This window comes from Haliotis asinina, chromosome 5, assembly GCF_037392515.1.
Source record: "Haliotis asinina isolate JCU_RB_2024 chromosome 5, JCU_Hal_asi_v2, whole genome shotgun sequence".
Taxonomy (NCBI): Eukaryota; Metazoa; Mollusca; class Gastropoda; order Lepetellida; family Haliotidae; genus Haliotis; species Haliotis asinina.
In genome coordinates, this window is record NC_090284.1 from 8,355,065 (window position 1) to 8,371,529 (window position 16,465).

General features: G+C 39.7%; 1 protein-coding gene across 1 annotated transcript in view; it reads left to right on the top strand.

The window, feature by feature from the left end:
• Positions 1-284: 284 nt before the first annotated feature.
• The window catches only part of LOC137283626 (voltage-dependent calcium channel gamma-7 subunit-like), a 55,942-nt gene continuing 39,761 nt past the window's right edge, over positions 285-16,465 (top strand). Inside the window, exon 1 of the mRNA XM_067815220.1 lies at positions 285-1,037. Within this exon, the coding sequence (XP_067671321.1) occupies positions 836-1,037 (202 nt within the window). The 5' untranslated portion in view covers positions 285-835. The remainder of the gene's footprint in view (positions 1,038-16,465) is intronic.

The following is a 16,465-nucleotide window of genomic DNA, read 5'->3' on the forward strand; positions in this document are numbered from 1 at the left end:
GAAGCATGCGTGTTTACAATGACAATAATGTTAGATTCACCATAGAAAAGTCCCTAATGTGTTTGTCAATAATTGTTTATAACGTTCTCCGACAATCCCATATTCCTAAACCCAACAGAATGTTCTCCCAGCGCTGGGTAAAGTGTGCATGGCACAATTGCCGACCCATTACGCGACTAGAAGGTCGAGAGCGCCAAATTTGGACGTTACAATGAGGTGGTCTTGCAACAAACTTCGAATCTCAGAGGACTTTGAAGCTAATTCCCGCGCATGCGTGCATATGCAATAAGGCCCGGCCATGCCTTCCGCTGGGAGCGACTTGTAATGGTGTTCACGCCGATGCAGCCGATGGTAGCGATCATTTCTCGAACAGAGTATGGCGTCAATCGCTACTGCTAGGATTACACCGGCTGCCAGTGTTCGACCGGGGGAGAGAGTGATTTGCCTTTAGCTGGAATGAACGTCGATTTATAGTTAGCCTCCATTCTCCTTTGCCGTGATGTCTGCAGTCGAATTCGCCATGAGCTGGGGCCGTGTCTATTAGATGTCTGACTATCTCTGCCACCGGTATTCTACCACCGTTACTATGCTCACGACAAATTCCTCGTCTCGGTGTATGCAAGGGCAGGGAACAAACCGCTGAAGCCAACCCGTTGGGAGATTTATCGAGTGGTACTATTTCTCATACGAACAAGAGGTAAGAGCCTACCCCTTTGTTTCAAGACACACAGATGTATTGGTTTCTGTGGATCGTAAGTGGCCAAATTCGAACGGATATAGGGATATGCATTTCCCCGGTATCTGAGGTGTGTCTAGAGATACCGCTGCTTAGACGATGGACTGTTGTTCCAAGAAGAGACTACTAACAGTCATGACGAGTATCTGTGCATGTGCGGCATTCGGCTTACTGTGCATAGCCGTTGCTACAGATTACTGGCTTTACACTGAAGAAAAGAAGAAGGAATCAGAATTCAACTCAACTAGCCCCATGTACCGGAAGGTTTACTCAGGACTGTGGAGAAAGTGTGAGGATAAAGGTAGGTTCTAACGCCGGCTGCATTATTACTTCTTTGCACCTCAAGGTGTCTGTGTGTACCATCCTCGTCTCTTTAACTCCGTAGCAGTCAGTTCGACTCGCTGCCAGCTGTAATTCCTACCGCAGCACATCCCTTCATCCCTCGATTCATCATCTTTAGTACAGATAAAGACTTGTAAACCCTCATCCATCATCTTCAACATACATCTTCTCGCGCATTAGAGCTTCAGTTTTTAAAACCAGCCTCCAGAAGAATGAAAATGTTACCACCTTCTTTGCGAAAATGTTAAACGGTTTCTTTCGGATTCAATTACCCACTGTTCGGTCTTTCGCTACTGCCGAAGAGCCTGTGATTCTTATCTATCTAGTTGGGCGTAAAATTAGACCATTCGTGCTTCGCTGAGAGCTCTAGAGAAGCGGTAATCACCCTATCAAATATCGTGAGATGGTTAGGGGTGGCGGAGAGAAGCGAGTGCATGCACTGTTCGTGTTTGTTACCATTGTAGTGAAGGATGGTTGACAATATTTGCTTTACATCAATCATTAATGCAGACACTTGCGAACATTCCGCATAGACGGACCGGTGTCGTTGAAACGAACGCCTAAGCACCGCCAGTGCCATGAATCTTTTCAAATGATCACGTGACCATTCTGATTTATTTTCTATGAATGAACATGTGAAATGCTAACCTCGTATGTCAGAATATTTTCTCGATAATGATGCCACGACCTGGCAGGTACTAGTTGTAATCTACACGAAAATGGATCGTTTTTATGTAATGGTTTAACCGTGGAGGTAACAGCGCTGGTGGAATTGCTACATGCTCAAGACAAAGGTCTTCATAGAGATATACGTTTTGACACATGAGACTAAGGGCGTTATTGATTCCCTGTCCGTTCATGACTAAATGCTCGCACCTGCAGCTAACCATTCACATATTTCATCAAGTCAATGCGGTTTCATATGATCAATATCCACATGAAACGTCAACATCACAGAATAATCAGTTTCATTGTCCTTTGGAAGAGATGACACCAGGCGTAAATACGAAAATGGGGATGAAAATGATATGATTAGATAAATGCCAATGACACACGGTGTTCGCATGTCCTACCGTGTTCAAGTTAAATCGAAAGCTACAGATGAAGGATTCAGTCAAACATCTTCATTTTGTTTGCAGAAATTCTGCGAGAAAATCATATCTTAATGCTAAGGCATTCCATTTAAAAACGTCACAGCAACATTACTAATAACAATCCACACTGATAATGTTGTGGATTTATCAACCAGAAACACAGTCCATGCAGATCGCAGATCTAAATCTTATTCATGATATGTATACGACTCAAACATATCGCGAGACTGCTTGGGGAATCCCACCAGAAGCCTTGATCATTCCCGTTGTTAAGGTGAACGACCTGCCGACTCTCCAAGTTACTGGGGAATCTTTGTCAATGACTAGAGCGTCGAAGAGGGCATTGATGAAGTGTTCGTCTCAGCTGGTGTGTATAAAGAGTGACAGTCGATGACCACAGAGCCTTCATTAAAACAACACTCTCTTGGGCGAACTGTGGTTTAATAACGATAAGGAATATTACTGTTCAGCATTATTAGATGCTTGTTATTATGATATTTTAGCAAGAGGTGATAATAGCGTTTATAGAAAACTACATGGCAAAGACTCTGGAGAAGAGATTGCAAGCAGTTAGGCAGACTCTTGGACATTATGGCATATTAAGATGCACAATTCTGATTTTAATGAGAAAATCATTAAATCATGTTTGTAAATTAACTGACGCCTCAGAATTATATAACTACGACTACAGGAATGCCAAAACGATGAGGTGAACATAGGAACGTGTTGATATTATATCGATGCAATCAGCTGAAACGTAAACACCTTGTAACGTTTAATCTTGTTCAGAACCATGAACAACTGGAACACATGGTTAGAGAAACAGAGGTGATCTGGTTTGTGTAATGAAGGGTTACATAAATAGACATGCCCATAACAGTATTATCAGTATCAGCAAGGTTTTTTATTTAATCATGGAAAAGCATTATCATGCCATTTCATTAAGTGTATGAATAGGGTTGTATTCTTAGATCCCTACTTATTAATAGGAAAATGTTAACCTTATTCGGCATACACGAGTACCAACATAAAATACGGGTCATTTAAGGGTATCACCTGCAGTTAATGTTCAAATTCGTCAATCGATTTCCCACATGGGCACAATGCATGAAGCCCATTTCTAGTGTTCCCCGCTGAGATATTACTGGAATGTTCTCCAAAAGCGGCGTAAAACAACTCACTCATTCAAACTATAAAGAAGTACACGTTGCTCATTCCAACACATATGCATGTGATACATGTGCAGGGGGTTGTGTTAGCCTTATGGTTAAATCGTTCGCTCATGATGCCGAAGGAGGAGTTCGATTCCTCACTTCCACGCATGTGAGTAAACACCGTTTCTGGTGTTGTCGTCATAATATTGAAGGTGCATTGCTAAAACACGACAACAAATCATACCCACCCATCCCTAACTTTACCAAACTTAGTTTTAGATACGTTTGGCATGTGCCTGTCAAATCTTTTCAGTGCAATTACAGTATGCATTAAGACAAACACAACATGATAAACGATGAGAGCACGAAGCAAGGTTCCTAATGACGCAAAAGGAACTTATAACGTGATGGAAGAGCTGACCCATATTTTTCCGAATCGATAAGTGGAGAATAAAGTGCCGAAAGGTGCGAGAATAACAATTTCTAATATGTATTGTACATGACTTGGCAATCATGCGGGGGAATACATTCCAAGAAGGTGTTGGACACATGGTCCAGGGAGGTGTTATAAGATAGCCTCGATGGACATGCGGTATTTAGATTGGGGGATTCAGTTATAAGAGGAAACATATGTAGTTTGTTCAAACCATTGATTTAAACATTTTATTCACAGAGTGAAAAGGATTGGGGAATTGTTGTTACAGCTTAATCAAACCCTTCTCCGAAGATATTTACAATAGCTAATCATATCAAAACCAAGTGTCAGAATCAGAGACAGCAGGAGATAAACAGGGGATGTGTTACAGTACAAAAATGTGTATTGAAAGAAGTGTACGGGAACCGTTTGATTTTCTTATATAGTCATGTACATTATTTAATATAATTTCGTTTGTATGATTTGTCCGATCTGCAATGCCGTTTAGAATAACAGATAGTGTAATCACAAAATTAATAGCACATTAAACCTTCGTGTGCATTACGACGTACAGCCACCAAATGATGGGGTAAGACAAGGATTAAACCTTCGTGTGCATTACGACGTGCAGCCAACAAATGATGGGGTAAGACAAGGATACCTGCTTGCTGACTGTCTATTGTGTGATTAGGATTTCCATTGGGAAAGCGACTGTAGGTATACACACGTTACTAGCTGCAAAGGTTCGCAACTAAAGAGGTCGAAACACCGCAAGCCCCGTTTACGTGTCGAGTTTCTCAGTATTTCGTGGACCAAAAACCGACACGTAAAACCCCATAGAGCATTATGACGATCTGAAGTAAGACGATGGAAAACCGTTAGCAGATACCTTAAGACCACAGTGCTGTATTGTATGGGGTAGTGAGGAAATACGTGACTGACACATAACTATTAGAACCTATTGTTAGTCTTCATGACCTCTCAACAATAGCTCCTCTTGAGAAAATATTTGAGTGGGTGTACATCATCGCCTGAACCAGGCTGAAGACCGGATAAACCAGACAATTCTTCTAGCAACATCCTATTAATAGTATGGTGACGTAATGTAACATGCTCCGCAAAGTATGATACAACGCCAGACAGGTTTTATATGTAGATAGACACCAATCTGTATATATCACGAAATGTATTTCAAATAGCGTCCATTTTTGTAGTTTCTATTAGACCAAAATACTTTGAAGAAGAGTGTGTTTATTTAGGTCATATGAAGGCTTACATTGCTTGTGATGTTCCTAAACTACACACAGTAGTAACAAGACAGTACCTGCTAATTTCAGATGCTCTTCAAACATACTGATTTCAATTTACGGTTTGTAATATGTGCAGTACATCAGGTCAACTCGTACACCATACAGGGCTTACTTACCTCCGCGCAGCAGTGTATTCACAGATGAAGAAAGTATCTAGGAACCTTCAGGTCAATAGGTTGCGTATGTTAGTGTGTGACTTACAGCATGAATACTTACCAAATGTTTCAGCAATATGTTTTGATGAAACAGGATATATATGTGATATCGTGCAAATGGGAAAATGTACTTCATGACATCACGTTCAAATGGTAAACCCATTTTCCATCAAAACATCTAAAATATTTAAACATGATGATAATTGGTCTTTGGAAGTTTCACAACAGTTACTATCGGCTGTATCCATTTCTCAGTGCACACGTTGTATTGAGTTAACCGTAAATGAACCGAACTGGAATTCTCGGCAAGATTCGGCTTTACTGTGAGATGTCCAGTGATTAACGAGCAACTGGTTAATAGGACTGGTGGTAGCTTAGACCATGTGATTTACAACTCTGAACACGAGAGAGATTAATCTCTGTTCAGCCCGCTCACTGCCATCGACACAAAGTCAATTGCATGTCAACTGCAAGTTTGGTGCTGGATCTGGACAAGATCGTGTGATGTATGTAGCATTTACTACAACCAGCATTTCGATTCTTGTACTATAGATATTAGAATAGTTCATCGGAATTAAATATAACATTAATTTTCATTCATGATAACATTGGATAGGCCATAGATATGTACGTCAATACAAACAGCTTGACCTTTGGACTATTTGTTCTGAAACTAGACACATGTAAACAAGACTGGCACCGGTTAACGATTGAAATGGCGATTTTGTTGTCCAGACACGAGTGGACGAATATAGTTTTACACCGAATTTAGAAATATTCTAGCAATATCACGACGAGGGACGCCACAAATGGGCTTCACACTGTAACCATGTAGGGAGTCGAACCGAGCTTGCCGAGCGAACGCTTTAACCACGAGGCTTTCCTACCGCCCTCCAGAACTGGGTCCCGTTTCACAAACATCTCACAAGTCTAAGAGCTCGTAACTTATCTCCTAGCGTTCGCACCTCCGATTCTGCAACAGAGGGGGTGAAAGGTTCTCACGCTTACGAGAGCTTTGTGAAACGGGACCCTGAAAGTGTAATACATGGCAGGTGATCATGTATGTAAATGCATGAATCAGTTTCAAAATACATATAGTTGCTGTTACATCACATTTGCAACCACTCAAAAATGTATCGCTACAATTTAGCGTCCAGTGTCTGCACAAAGTTGATTTACGTGTCAATCCAGAAAGCCATGTTGTTTGTGCCATCAAACAGACAACATCATCCCCCTTCAATGTAATGCTGCATTGAGGTGGTAGTTTATGCTCAAACGCATGTACAGTAATGTTAATCCGCGTCTTCTCAATGGCATCGATTTTGGAAGAACTATAAGCTCGCGTATTTATAACCAATAACAGTATTTGTAGCAGATTTCTATCGGCTTCATTAAAATGGTTCAACATTCAATTTATTGGATAGCCTTCAGGCAAGGTAAGGGTTCAATCGATTTAGGACAAAATTAAATAATCATGCCAAAACAGCCTTTGAATGGATGTTATTATTCTTCGACGATGATAGGCCCATTTCAGAATAATGCGCTATGATAATACGCACATTCTGAAGAACTAAACATTAGTTCGTGTCATAAATCATATATCACACGTCCAATAGCAAAATTATATTGACTGAAGCCACCCTGTGTCGAGGTAAATACACCGTGATAATGACTTGTGATAGAAAAATCTGGTTTTCAGCAAGATGAGGTGAACATGACACATAGTGCGCTCGAGCTAATGAATTCAAGGATAAAATGTTTTCAGGGCCAACGACAGGTTTGGTCTGGAATATATGAATATTGAACCGGAACCTAACAACAAGGAAACCCAATCCAGCAGAAGAAACGGACGTTATGCGTTTGTTAACGTTAACAATGACGTTGCATTAACACGTGTAACGTAATACAGAACCGATACTTATAACAATATCAGCAGGAACGATTCCAACCCCGTGTCAATGATGACGTGTTCATATTTATTACAGACGCACTTTGTCTAACATAATTTCAGAAGAACTGATAAAACATATTTTATTCGTAATTTTATGTAGTCATTTGTGTGTGTCTGTTCTTTACATTATACCTGACAAAAACGTGCATGTTTCATTATAAAGAACAACGGTTGACAATGTTCCATTTAACTGTTCAGTTGCATTTACATATCAAACTGGTTCAGCTATTGAAGCAAATCGATTTTGCTTCCGATGAACTACTTCAAGTGGATTAGGTAAAAGTGTTATCAGGCAATGAAAAAGTAAAAAAAGTGATTTGACACTTTTATCTGAGATCGATCGATGATCACGTCAATGTGAATTGTGGTGTGGTATCGATAATAATGTTCATTCAATAATTCAGTTACATTTTCCATCATCGTCTGACCGTGTAAAAGATGTCACAGACACGTGAGTGGCTGAACATCCATATGTCGCAAGTCGATGATAGTAATATGTCTGTATAAGGTTAAAACTGACGTAACATTTATTCCATCAGTTCTTGTAGTATTAAAACCATATTTGGATATTACGAGCTTGCAATTAAGGTCACACATACGTCAGAGCTGTTCTCTGACGCCTTATACGGTTATTGAGTAGAGCATTTCGAGTGCAAGCAAATATACAAACGAAATTAACAAGATACGTCGACTGTGGAAGTGTGACGTCAGTTTTGGCGTATGACACGGTACTGTGCAGCTACACTGTTGGCAGATGTGTCTCATTTAGGAATAGATGCAAAAATACCTGTCACGTATTGAGAGCGTTGAGTTGTCGCCCACGTGTCAGATGATAATGCAGTAATTTGCTCCCAGAACACTTACAAAGAAATATGTTTGTATTGGGATTAACTTGATGTCACAAACATACCTTTTTGTTTAGTGTCTTTGTGTTTAAAAAGAACATTTACAAAGTTGACTGGAGTTTTATATTTTGTGATCATTTAATGATTAATCATTTTAATTTTATGTTTTAAGGTAAGTCTGGTGTATTAATGAAGCACTAATAAGCGGTTTTCGAAGCCAAAACAACTTGCTGTTCTAGTCGCACATTGTATACATGTATGTTGCAAAGCTACAAGTCCATATCTAACTCACTGTTTCAGATTCTTGAAGTTGGAAGGTAACATAACAGATAGGAAGTGGATTTACAGCTTCTTTATTATTCAATGATAAGGATCAAATATTAAAGAAGTTGTAAGTCCTTACCATACGTTGTTGTGTATCTAATTGTGTACGTTAGATTTAATATATGTCTTATATCGGCATGTGATGGTAGTGGTAGGGCTATTATGTATATTATGATTGTGCTTGTGAGAGGGTCATTTTAACCATATTCTGCTCATATTTCATGTACACGATATTTGGATTTCACACAGTGTACACACGTAGAGAATCGAAAGAAATTTTGGTTTGATGACCGAACACGTTTTTCTCAAGGCTAACCCATTGTCGATCTACCTTGAATGAGCACTACATGTACATAAGCTTTTCTAACAACTATCAGTGGTATGTACTATAAATTCGACAAATTTGAGTTAATGAATTACACTAATACTGACAAAAATGTTAATTAAGTATTGAAATGTAAGGCATAGTATTACATAGAAAACACCAATAACACAAGCATGGCGTGTTACATAATAACCTCACTCTGAAGGAGACATATTACTGATTATTAAATATTTGTGTGTGTATTTATCGATGTGGTCTTTCTCTTCTGGCTGAGATACATCCGCGTTTTTCCTTCCAATTGCAGCGACTAAGCCCTTACAAATATACTTCATCCCGTATTACAGATTCAATTCCGCACACAATTGTTACAGCTACATTGAATTAAGAGAACAATGATTCCAAAGCCTTGTACACATCTAAGCGACGGTTCAGTATCCAGTATCAAAATAATGATTCCAGTGGAGTGGCCATTGGACACACGTCGAAATTGAAGCAATCTCCCTGATAAATGAAATAGGTTTTTGTCTGAATATAAAAGGCAAGGCAATCACAAGCCAAGTGGAATCCGTCACGAACTAACAGAACGGGAACATAACTGGCACCATCTCATGGTACATTGAGACTCTTTATGGCTGGTACAATGCCGAGTGAACGTACCAGTGCCATGCACACAACACTGATTGATTCAAATACAATGCCTTCGTGCAAGACAATCTTTTATCGTTTTCCTTGTCTGAACTGGTTCGTTACCAAATATACACCGTTCCCTTGTGCGCTCGAGACTGTAACCTCCACTGACCTTCCGTTTCATCCGGGTTCTATTGCTCATGGTTAATTTGCATATCATTCACTAAGCGCGTTGTTTCTATTAAATGGTCCATACACAATTAATAGGAAAAACGCATACATCCAAAAAGGCTGCATTTAGGGCAATAGTTGTCCAAAAAGTCCTCTGACCTTGGAAAATGGTTGGACAGAATAACAAATGAATTACCATGGCTTCGACTGTTGTTGTCCATATCCTGAGTCTTATTTGGAATGTGTCTGTTACGTGTCTGTTGCGTGTCTGTGGAATATGAAGAAGGATTATCGTATTCTTAGCGATCTTGTCGACTTTTCCTCATGGGACTGTAGTTGTGTATACGAGAGCGTATATTAGCATACCGCCATGAGAAGGGGCATATGCCTACTGGTAGTCACGTCACGTTTCAGCTGAAGTGTGTGTGGAAGTAAACAGTTTTGTTGTCTAGTTTGTGTTTACATACGGAGCGACAGGGCACATGCACTTTACTGTATTTGCAGAAATGTATGTAGGAAGATTTGAGTTGTGATTCATGAATCTTTTTTAATTGTGAAGAATCTCTTAATTGCATTTCTTCTAACTCAAAGGAGCAAACTGACACAAAAATGTCAATACTCAGGATCGGTGTTTCATATAGCAAGGGTCCTACTTTATTCAGACTCTATCAGAAACACTTCTGTATGATCCATTTTCCAAAAGTAATGACACAAGGTGTTTGCGAAACTTTGAGCGTCTCCTGCTCAACCGTTGTTTAGCACAAAGTACTGCAAAGATAAAGACTGCTTTCAAAGATTAATTGACAATATTCTTCCTCAAATGCGGAAAGTGGTATGGAGTGAGCTTGAGAGGTGTCCCCGTGAAGAACAACTGCTTCAGCATCTTTGTGGAACCATAGCGTATGTCTCTGTTGAAAGGGCAACGGTTGTTTGTAGTTTAACGGTACATTAATAATCCATAGAATCTAATATAATCACAACCCACGGGCAGATGTGCAAGAGTAGGGCACTGGGACACATCAAGTCACGTTGGCCTTGCAGGAATCATCAAAGACTCAACTTCCAGTTCTTCGAGAACCACCATGCCATCAACGTTTTAATACGTTAGCAACAAACAGGATATAACAAAACTTAAATATGCATTGCACTAGAACTGCCCTCCTTCTATTCCTTACATCCAAATCGGACACCCACGATTATGTAATTTCATCACTCGAGAAATATATTGATTATTTGAGGTACATCTTAAATGAATAATGTTCAATTTCTATTTAACCATTTCTTACACGTATCGAATCCTACCAATGATGTTATGACTGTTCCTTTATCTAATCTTAAGTATTGGTGGAATATTCATCTCCGAGATTGTAAATTGTCGACCGCATGGCCTCATGTGTATCCTGGATGTGCTACCGCTCAATGTCGTTGCTTAATTATCCTGATCAACGTGATCTAGCGGAGTTCCTTCCTTGATAGGCCCGAACACAGCTCTTATCGATCGCCTGGTAAGGGTGACTGGATGCTTCCACCACCTGGAGAGGCAGAGGATAGAAATTGGCACTGGCTTGTTGGATGACGGTGGAGATGTCGGCAGGGGCGATAGTCCTTCCCGACGCTGCCTGTGTCAGGCAGTAGAGATACCACATTCATCTCCTGCAGCCTTGGAGTTATATGATCTGTTTGGGAGATGTGTTTCAGGTCAGGTGCATATGTGTTTACTGCTACTGCTACTGCTACTGCTTCCACAATAACTGCAGCTACTACTACTGCTGTTACCACCAGCATCACCATAGCTGTTGCAGCTGCTACTACTACTGCTACTACTACTACTACTACTGCTGCTGCTGCTGCTGTTACAGCTACTAGTACCGCTACTCCCCCTCCACCTACTACTACCACTGTTACTACTACCACCACTACTACTGCTACTACTACCACTGTTACTACTACCATTACTCCATACATTACCTCACCGCCGCTGCCACCACAATCCCTACCATTACTACAACTACCGCTTGAACGACAACTACTTGCTACTGTATTTGCTACTAATATTGCTGCTGCTTCTACTGTGGTTTTTGCTGTTGCTGCTTCTACTACTACTGCTGCTACTACTACGTCTACTACTACCACGTCTACTACGTCTACTGTTGCTAACCCCACCCATCACAATTCGGATTCTATTATTGATATTACTGAAAGCAGCCTGAACCTACGTGTCATAGAGTCACTTGTGTTGCTAGACACTGAATACATGGAGCTTCAAAACTCGGACAAGCTTCCCTATTCCTGCCTTATTACTATTCGAGAATCATGATTATTAAGAATACGACCACGGATGCCATTCTGCATATCAAACCAATTCGAAAGCACCCATAAATAGTGCCATAAATAACTGCTGTGTTTTAAAACAACCGTAGGTAGCCAAGCAGATGATAAGACACGTTTTAGTCCCACCACTGACACCTCTTCGTTCTCGGTTCACTATTAGCATAGCAGGAGTTTAATGTACAGCTATATCACCGTACCCACTAGGTTTGTTTCCTAATTAACTCAGTGAATCACTTGATGTTGAAGGAAACTGTGTAATAGTTAGAGGGTAATGTCATGCATCAAATCAGCTTCAGTGAGGGCACATACAACAAACGTTTAAATTATTAAATAGAATGAGAAGCAAGCTAAAACAAAGAGTGTAATTAGGAAGTGTGTGTCTGTATAACCATATAGTTTGATATCAAATATATAATAATAAAAATGAAACCAAACGTCCATATACACACATAGACAAGTCCCTGAAAACGTAAGATTCATGGTCATTTATAATAAGGACATTGGGCGATACACATTATGATGACGTTGAAGGTTTACTGTTCTGTATTTGAACGTGTTGTATATTTCACAGTAGTGTAACCTGAAGACACAAGAACATCTCTTCCTGTCGAAATCAAATATTTGTAAGGGCGGTGGGGTAGCCTAATGGTTAAAGTGTACCATCGTCACGCCTAAGACTCGGGTTCGATTCCCCACATGGTAATATGTGTGAAGCCCATTTCTGGTGTCTCTCACCGTAATAGTGCTGGAATATCCCATGCGGCTTAAAACCGCATTCGCTCAATCCTATCTATGACGTAAAACAGCACGATGCTGACAATACACCATTTCCAAAGCAAACACGAAATTTGAACATAATTCATGTGGTTCAAGTATTTCAAAAATGTTCATAAAGAAAAATATATGAATGCGAATGCGCCTCTGAATTTCTTGCAGTATTCTTCTGGAATAAACAATGGTTCTGATTCTGCTTTCAAGGAGTTGTCGAGGCCATTCTGTCAGTACGGATTCCCGATTAAGAGTCTGAAGTGCAGGTCGTTGTCTCCAGATAGTTGTGTGCACCATGGAACACTGAGACAGCAAGGTGTCGCGGATGTTACGTGTCACAAGTAGCTTATAAGCGGTTATTAGCCGCGTGATGAAAATAGCGGTTAACTTGGCTTGGAACTAGTGCCATGCATACTTGAGACTCTGTGACCTCAGATGCAAACGGTGCGATGTTAATATTACGTTGCGTAGTCAAGTACGTAGTGACGTGATTGACACAGATGCATTAACCCTTTATAGTTCGATTTAAACACACTCGAGCTATGTGTGGTATCGCAATGTATCCGTCACTTTGGTAGATGGTGCTTTGAATGTCTAGTGGTCTTATTTTATCCTATACTTGTGTGTTCTGATAGATCCTTATTCCACTTTTCGACATACGTAGTTTAGTATTCTGTAAATTCGTAAATACTCGCCTCTTCCCGTGACCTACATGAAGACCCCTACCTATGTGGTCCGCCATTATTGTCAGGACGCTGTGCAAACCATCGCGTGTAGTAAAATGTCAGTGTTAAATAGTTTCTTTACGATTATCCATTTTCATGATTATGTCCGCGATTGTAAGTCACCTTGTTACTGATATTTGTTCACATCATCAGAAACTTACATAAAGAAACTTTCATGATGTATGATGAATTTCTCGAGTAACCATATTTGGAAAATCAGATTTATTCTTTCCTTGGAAATAGTCCAAGATTCATCTTCTTGTCTGTTTGTGATTGGACATGGCCACGAGAGGGAAACGAGTCGCCACGTGGCTTGCCGGAATAACACGAGTAGTTACGAAGAGACTCTCTTGTATGGATCGACAGCTTCTTCATTGCAATATATGCGACGTTTCGTTGTAGATCCTGACACCGTTGTCAAGCAAATTGTCTAATGGCCACAAAACGAAATTTGGAACATGTCTACCATAAAATGTTAATAAAATCTTTATATTTTGTTTTAAGTCATCGATTCACCTGTTTAAAATCAAAGGGCTTCCGTTGAAATCTAAACAGAAGCATTTTCTTCAGTTGTAAAATGAAGACACCACTGTATGGAGTTGCTGAAATCATTGTCACCATGAAGGAACAGTCGACGTTAGGGCAGTTTACATTATTTCACGTCCCATACAGTCCTGTGGATAACGCTTTGTCAGTGCCAATCTCTTTACATTGCTGCTTCAGGAATGTACAAGCACATGTGTATGTTGTACATTCATTATGTGATGAAATATTTCCTATTTGTCCACGTACTGGTTTACTTCCTTGGTAGTTGTGTAATGCATATGAATTAAGAGTTTCTATGAAGTTTTCAAGAAGATTGTACATATCTATCCAGCACGGGGTATTGGTTTAATAACGGGTAAGACAAATAGATCAGTAAAAAAATAATCTAATTGTGAACAATCATGTTTTGATGATTAAAACGATATGATATAATTTCCTATGCGAATTACCAGAAGGCTACGATGTGTGTGGACATTCTGGCCGTGCTGTTGCTAACATGAAACCTCACCTACTCACACATTCATTTACTAACTCACATATGTGATGATCGGGTCGCCTCGGATTCAGGAACACGGCGACCTCGTGATTTAAGGGCACCGTGGAGTTACAGCCCTTGGCTATGCCAGGAACCTGTGATTGTGGGTCTGAAGATGTTCATTGATTATTACCTTTGATCTGTCAGCACCATACCCAGGCTCACAAGATTCATCAAAGTATTAAAAGTTTACCGTCAACGTCGCTTTCATCAAAGTGTTTGGTCTTTTTTTTATCATAATGCCACAGAAATATAAAACTTCCATGATCACTTCAGATTCGACCAAGAGTCATAGTCAATCGTCCTTGAGTTGAAATACGACTGCAAAAGTACAAACTTTTGGATAGCCCAGTAGTTAAAGCGTTGGCACGTCACGTTGAAGGCCCTGTTTCGATTCCCCACATGGGTACAATGTGAGAAGCCCATTCCTGGTGTTCCCCGTCGTGATGTTGCTGGAATATTGCTACAAGTGACGTAACCCATACTCACTCACTCACTTAGATAGCTTTGCAAATGAACTCTAATTATATTCATTGTCTTGACGTTTACTATAATGGTACAATGGGCTTACTGATACACACTTGATGTAGTAACACATTATCTTCCCCCAGACAAATACACACCTGGGATTCAACAATTAGGCCAAATGTACTTGTAGGAATGGTGATCTATTTCAGTCTGGAAACCTTAGTGGATATCAACAGACAAAAACTTACGCATGTATTTCTACACGTGAATTCGAGCACATATGAACCACTATATTTACATATATTCATCAATATTACAACGACATCTATGACTATAGTACATGGTTTCAAAATGCAAATATATTCGTAGATAATGTGTGTCAATTAAAAGATAATTTCATATTCATTAATCAAAATATTACCTTGTATCAATGGATACTACACAGATATTCGCAGCAACTATTTGTATATCAGCGAACAACAGTTGATGTTCCTCAATTGAAATATAAGTATGAATCAACACACACATGTAGAGAGTAAGCATATATACCGTGTCAACACACACACATGTAGTGAGTAAGCATATATACCGTGTCAACACACACACACATGTAGAGAGTAAGCATAAATACCGTGTCAACACACACACACACACATGTAGAGAGTAAGCATAAATACAGTGTCAGCACACACACAGGTAGAGAGTAAGCATAAATACCGAGTCAACACACACACACAGGTAGTGAGTAAGCATAAATACCGTGTCAACACACACACACATGTAGTGAGTAAGCATAAATACCGTGTCAACACACACACACATGTAGAGAGTAAGCATAAATACCGTGTCATCACACACACATGTAGTGAGTAAGCATAAATACCGTGTCAACACACACACACACACATGTAGTGAGTAAGCATAAATACCGTGTCAACACACACACACATGTAGAGAGTAAGCATAAATACCGTGTCATCACACACACATGTAGAGAGTAAGCATAAATACCGTGTCAACACACACACACATGTAGTGAGTAAGCATAAATACCGTGTCAACACACACACACATGTAGAGAGTAAGCATATATACCGTGTCAACACACACACACACACACACACATGTAGAGAGTAAGCATAAATACAGTGTCAGCACACACACAGGTAGAGAGTAAGCATAAATACCGTGTCAACACACACACAGGTAGAGAGTAAGCATAAATACAGTGTCAACACACAAACAGGTGCAATATTCACCAATAGACAAATATGTATACATCAAGATACATATGTATATTAATAATAACACTATTGGAAATAAACCTACAAATAGATGCAAATATTCATCGACTTTAAAATGAGTGTATATTTACGTATGAACAAATCGTTCCTATGTATCAAAACATGTTAAAGCTGATATCCGTTGACGAAACTGTTAGTATGAAGCACCACACAAATACAGACAAAGTTTAATCTATAGGAATATGAGTGATTATTGGCATGCAAATAATACAGATATAAACCATCGGGCGTGTAGATATAATCATCATACAAGTAGATCGAGATACTAATGCATAAATCAATCGGTTTGATCAGGATGAAATGCACAAACAGTAAATACAACGCCACCACTTTGGCTGA